The following is a 6,000-nucleotide window of genomic DNA, read 5'->3' as shown; positions in this document are numbered from 1 at the left end:
TGCGTTAACAGTGATGAAATTAGGCAAATCACCTCTCCTCAGCTGTTGTATATGCGTTTCAAACGCAATGAAAACGCAGGTCAAAATGCAACGTGTGAACGCGCCCTTACAAACGTAAACGGTAATGTAATTAGGCAAATTACCTCACATCAGCTGTTGTATATGCGTTCCAAACGCAATGAAAACGCAACCAAAACGCAACGTGTGAACGCGCCCTCTGGGCGCTGTCCCACGTTGCGCTTGCAAACGCAGACAAAACCGCGCCCACCGTGGTCCGATCGCATCGGCGCCGGGGTTTTGCGTTAAATTAATGCAACCGCGGACCGCAACGTGGGACAGCGCCCTCAGGGTGTGTTCACACGTTCACTTTTTCAGATGCAATTTTCGATGTCCACTCCAGGAGTGTAGTGAAAAAACTAGTAGGAGCAGTTTCTCTCAATGATGTGTCCTCACCCATCATGATCCATATCTGCTTTTGGCTTTGAAAACTGCATCTAAAAAACTGAATGTGTGAACACACCTTAAAGATTTTGAATAAAAATCCAGACTAGCAGCACAGGATTGCATGTGAAACCTTCAACAGACTCCATCGTGTGATGCAAGTATTTCCTAAAATCTGTCATATCAGTAAAGAAATCAGGGGATTGCCCTTGCCGTGAGCAATGTACAGGACAAGTCACAGTCAGATGTGATTATATTAGTATTACTGTACTGTGCCCCATATGGCGGTTTAAACCTCTGTTCCTAAGTACAGTGCCACGTTGCCAGCTTCAGGTGCCCGTCTGATAATGCCTGATAATTTAGTAACGCCGAATATCCTAATATGGATTGGTTAATGAATAAGCCATTGTTGGCCTAGGGCGCTGCGGTTAAGTGCAACATCAAGACCAGTTTTCTCAGTGAAAGTGTAATATGGGATAAGTGAGGAGCCTTGTCTGGGCGTGGATCGTAAGCGTACCATGGCAGACGGCTGTCCTGACAAGACTTTTCTTGTTTTAAAGGGCCAGAGGGGGAAGTTATATAGTAAATCAGAGCCCAAGTGCTGAATCAGCTCTATAGTTGGGGGAGTTTTCTCTCTCAGCTGAATTGGATGAGTGACATCAGCGCAGCACAGCCCTCACTGCTCTATAAAGGCGGATGCTCTCCTCACTTCTGTCACTGCCTGCAGCCAACCTCTTCTCCTCTGCTGAGAACGGCTCCACTACTCACAGCCACAATGTGTGAAGAAATGTGCGGCATGTGGAAACTCACTGAGAACAATGCTGATGACTTTAACAAGTACATGGAGATATGCGGTGAGTTGGAAGCATATGCTTTGGCAGTGCAATAATTAGATTTGTACCCTTGTGTGAATACTGGATTAAAAAAAATAATAAATTGCAACACCAATGGGGCAGATTTGTAGTGATATATGGGATTTATTAAAAATTGATGCAACTTTTTGTAGCTGAAAAAACCTTGGAAGCTTTTGGTTCAGTTAATACGGGGAATTAAGTCAAGCTTTGTCTTCATGCACCAAGTAACTCACATGTTGCTTGTGGACTTTGTTGAACCTTTGACTATATAGTAAATCTGCTGCTGAACGACGACCCAGAATTTTATGCAAGTAAAATCCATACTGTGTGAATTTGGCACAATGGTATACAGGCAGTCCCCTACTTGGGAACACTCGACTTACATACGACCCCTAGTTACAAACAGACCTCTGGATGTTGGTAATTTACTGTACTTTAGCCCTAGACTATAATAATCAGTTATCACAGGTGTCTGTAACTAAGATTTATTGTTAGTCCTGGTTCTTATGACAACCCAACATTTTTTAAATTGTCACAGATCAAAAAAAGTTCTGGCTGGTATTACAATGATAAAATATACAGTTCTGACTTGCATACAAATTCAACTTAAGAACAAACCTACAGACCCTATCTTGTATGTAACCCGGGGGCTGCCTGTATTTCTTTCTTCCCCCCCCCCTGCCCACCAGGCATAATGGCTGCTGGGAGGACAAACTGTTCTCCACCCTTGGCTAATTGAGGATGTTTGCTCAGGTCACAATAGCTGAACCTTAAGAAGGAACTCGGTGTCTGGCTGTGATTATCCTGCTAGATGGAGTAAAAGATTAAACATAATTTGTCTTTATCATAGATTACAACTTTGACTTTTAAATGAAGTCACCTTGACTGATCCCTATTAGGTTACATAGACAGGTTTAAAGTGCAATATATCAGTAATAACCTTGACACACCTAAGGGTGTGTTCATATTGGGCACTTACGGGCAGCCTACCAACTCCTCCGAGGGTGCGTTCACTTTTTCAGATGTAGTGTAAAAGAAAAGCTTCTCTCAATGATGTTATCACTCACTATGGTCCACACCTGCTTTTGGCTTTAACACATTCAGTTTCAGATGAAGTTTTCAATCTCCTGGCAGCTTGTTGGAGAGAAATGCACTGATTTCTAATGTTTCATTTATTTTTTTCCATTCCGCTGCTTCTGAGAAATTACTATTTCAATCTGTATGCTGATGAGGTATTTGCACCTAGGGGGTGTCCACTGCACCGGAGCACTATCCCCTCTACCCGATAAGCAGGAGACTAGTTTTGTGCCAAGCATGGGCGACCCTGGGAGGAAAGGAAAGTGGTTCAAAGGAAATAAGGTTTTTAATATTTTCTAAAATGTAGCTGGTACTGGGGCTTAAAAGCATATGAACGTGGCTCCTGAAATGTTGCTGGCTAAAGGTGAGCTTGGTGTGGGCTGTGCTGCACCATATGTAGGAGTGACTCTGCAGAGACTACTTGGGGTGTGGAGTCTTGGCCCCAAAGCTCAGAGGCTACTCCATGCCTTGAGTAGCCTCTAAAGGCAATGGCATATAAACCAAAGTTTTTAAAGTGCATAGAATAGTTTTTAAAAAATGGTAAACTGCAGAGTGACATTTGGGATCTACTAAAGCCTTGAGGGTGCCTTCAAACATCAGGTTTTAAGCCAAAAGCAGGTATGGATCATAATGGGGACTTGGGGTGATGGCACACATGGCGTTTTGAACCTTTTTTTTTTTTTTGCCCATTTTTAAGCAGTCTGTTAAAAAATGCATGCGTTTTAGACCAGTTTCAATTAAGATAATTGGTCAAAACTCATGCGTTTTTGATGGACTGCTTAAAAACGGACCAAAAAACTTTTCTCTGTGCACACTTGGAACTCCATAGACCAGCTTTTTGTAGCTCTATTTCACCTTCCAAACTGGGGATTTGGGTTGCACCATTTTCAGTCATGCACCACAATCTTGCATCCCAGTGAAAATTATAGTGCAATTCTTATGCCAGAAACAGCCATGCACCAAAATTGTTAAATGACCCACGTATTGTCTAGAATTCCACTACGCTGAGCCTTTCATCCATTCCATTCAACCTTGTGTTTGCAGGAAATGCAGACTTGTATGGTTAATAAAAAAATACCATGCACACTGTCAAATTGGTGTATCCAGGGTGGTATTCAAGCAATGCCCTTGGTATCCTGATTCTCTGAAAATATTCATAAAGTATGTTAGGAATCTAATTTTAGTAGGGGGAGGCTGAGTTATACTGCACCATTGATTGCATATCATGGGTGCTAACTAAGACAATGGACCACTGCCATGTTATTCATACAGTTCCCTGTGAGAATAACTGTTATCTTAGCTCTACACTCTAGGAATACTTGGAGTGAATAGGCTGAAGTTTTAAGCTTGAGTTAAGTAAATTGAAATGTATTCTGTTCCACTTAGAAGTTTCTTTTTATATGAAAGTTAAATTTAAAGGTTTTGATGTAATATACAACACTTTATTCTCTTTCTATAGGAGTGTCCTTTTTAACCCGCCAAGCTGCTCGTCATCTGAGGCCTGATATGGACATCAGTGTAAATAATGGTGAATGGTGTATTAAAACAATGAGCACCTTTAAGAACACAGAACTGAAATTTAAGTTGGGTGAAGAGTTTGAAGAGTGCACCGCGGATGGCAGGAAGGTCCAGGTAAGGAACTGCCAGGGGACTAAATACCGTATGTGTTGTCTTGGTTCTGTCCAGGAAAGACCACTGTTATACTTATATATTGGAATATGTCTATTACTGGCAGAAAAATCTGATGCAGAGGGTTAGGATCAGAACTATTTTTTTTTTTTTTTTATGTATCTGTATCTTGGAAGGTCTAACCTATAGTTGCCCCACAAGAAGTGTTGACCCTTAGTCAACACTTACACTGTGGAAGCGCTCCTTCCCAACCAATAACTGGAGACTGAATGTTTTTCTGACAATTGGAATATTTTACTTAATGTGTTGATTTCCAGTTGGAATTGGGTCTATCTTTCTCTATGAACTTGACCTGGGCCCTCTGCAACTACCTCAAACCCTAATGTATCAAGAAGCATTTAAACTTTGTTTTATGTAAAACTAAGGACTTTGTTTTCCTCTTAAATTTTATAATTTTTTTGCTCTCTATTTTGCAGGCTTTATTGACTTTCGAGAATGGTGTATTAATACATAAGCAAAAATGGGATGGCAAAGAATCTAAAATTACTAGAGAATTGAAAGATGGCCGCCTAGTAACAGTAAGTACAAGGAATTCTAATCTAGTTTTGTATTTTGTATCAAAATACAGAGAATTTACTCAAATATGGTCTAATTATAAGATATGATTGACTTTTATGTTCATCTCTACTTCAATAAATGAGTTGTCGAGGGGGGGGGGGGGGAAAATAAGGAAAGGTCAAAGTTGGTTTAAATTCATACCTGCATTTGGTAGGTTCCATTAATACTGGAAAAAACTTTGTAGTATCAGATGTTTTGCCAATAACAGATTTTAATGTAAAGAGACCATTAATCTGTCCACCATAGTTTAAAGGAACGTTACTTTTTCTTTTTTGGGTGGACTCTCAAACGGTGTAATGGAAAGCCTCCATGCTGACTATTTCTTTGCTAAGATCCTATATGAAATCTTTCTAATAGTCTTGTGTTTTGTTTCCTAGACTTGCAGTATCGACGATGCGAGTTGCGTTCGGGTCTACGACAAAAAATAAGATCTCCCTCAAGTGTGACTTGATTCCATAAAATACAAGCTCAGTTCAATGAGCATTACACTGGGCCACTTGGTTGGCGTCAAAAGCTTCTGTGATACATTGTGTTCATTTGTAATATACATTAAAGCTTTTGTTCTCCAATTTTGTTTGGTCGTTTGCATTCTCTTCCTAAACTGAAATAAACTCTGCAATCTCTGAATTTGTCCGGTGTTCCAAAAACAGAATGCAGCTTCTGAAATATCACATCACATTATAGCTAAGGAGTCCAAAGGAGAAGTATTGAATGGCAGAACTCTTGCTAGGACACCGCTGCTGAGTTTTCTATATTGGCCAACTTGTTTAAAAGGCTATATTGATCTTGATTAAATCTGCCTTATACATATCTTCATTTGGTTGTTAAAATAAAAGTCCCTGTACAAAGATGGATATATTCATGGGAAATCATGTCATCACTTAACCTTGGACACAGCTACCACTGCTGGAGAGACTGCACAAAGAAACTTTATGCATGTGAAATGGTGGGAAGTTTCTGCAAGTATCCATGCTGATGTAATAAACACTGAATCCAGGTGATCGGGCAGGAAAAAATGGCACTTAAATGGGTTATTGTATCCAGGGACAACATGGCTACATTATAGGAAATGTCTACATACTGGTAATTCTTTAAAAAATTGTAATTGAAGAAATTTTTGTTATCCATGGCCTCCTTTCTTCTAAAAGAAACCTGTAAACTTGTGCTGATAACAGGCTGTTAAACTATGCTGACCCCCCCCCCCCCTTCCACACTGATGGCAGTGGGTTGGGCAAGTGCTAGGAGAGACAGTCTACAAGCCTGTGAAGCTGGCAGCCTGGGGGCTCTGATGCTCTCCCTGAGCCATTCTGGCTCATTAGTGTGGCTTAAAAAAACTTATTTTAGAAGAAAAGGGGCCATGGCTAACATAAGACTACCAAAG

General features: G+C 40.5%; 1 protein-coding gene across 1 annotated transcript; it reads left to right on the top strand.

Annotated features, from left to right (window-relative positions):
- Positions 1 to 1,139: 1,139 nt before the first annotated feature.
- LOC140132638 (fatty acid-binding protein, adipocyte-like) lies at positions 1,140 to 5,188 on the top strand. Its single transcript, XM_072151638.1, has 4 exons — positions 1,140 to 1,295; positions 3,832 to 4,004; positions 4,478 to 4,579; positions 4,997 to 5,188. The coding sequence occupies exons 1-4, from the start codon at positions 1,217 to 1,219 to the stop codon at positions 5,045 to 5,047; spliced, it is 405 nt and encodes a 134-aa protein (XP_072007739.1). The 5' UTR covers positions 1,140 to 1,216; the 3' UTR covers positions 5,048 to 5,188.
- The last annotated feature ends 812 nt before the right edge of the window (positions 5,189 to 6,000 follow it).

This window comes from Engystomops pustulosus, chromosome 5, assembly GCF_040894005.1.
Source record: "Engystomops pustulosus chromosome 5, aEngPut4.maternal, whole genome shotgun sequence".
In the NCBI taxonomy this organism is placed as follows: domain Eukaryota; kingdom Metazoa; phylum Chordata; class Amphibia; order Anura; family Leptodactylidae; genus Engystomops; species Engystomops pustulosus.
This window is presented reverse-complemented; position numbering and strand designations above follow the sequence as displayed.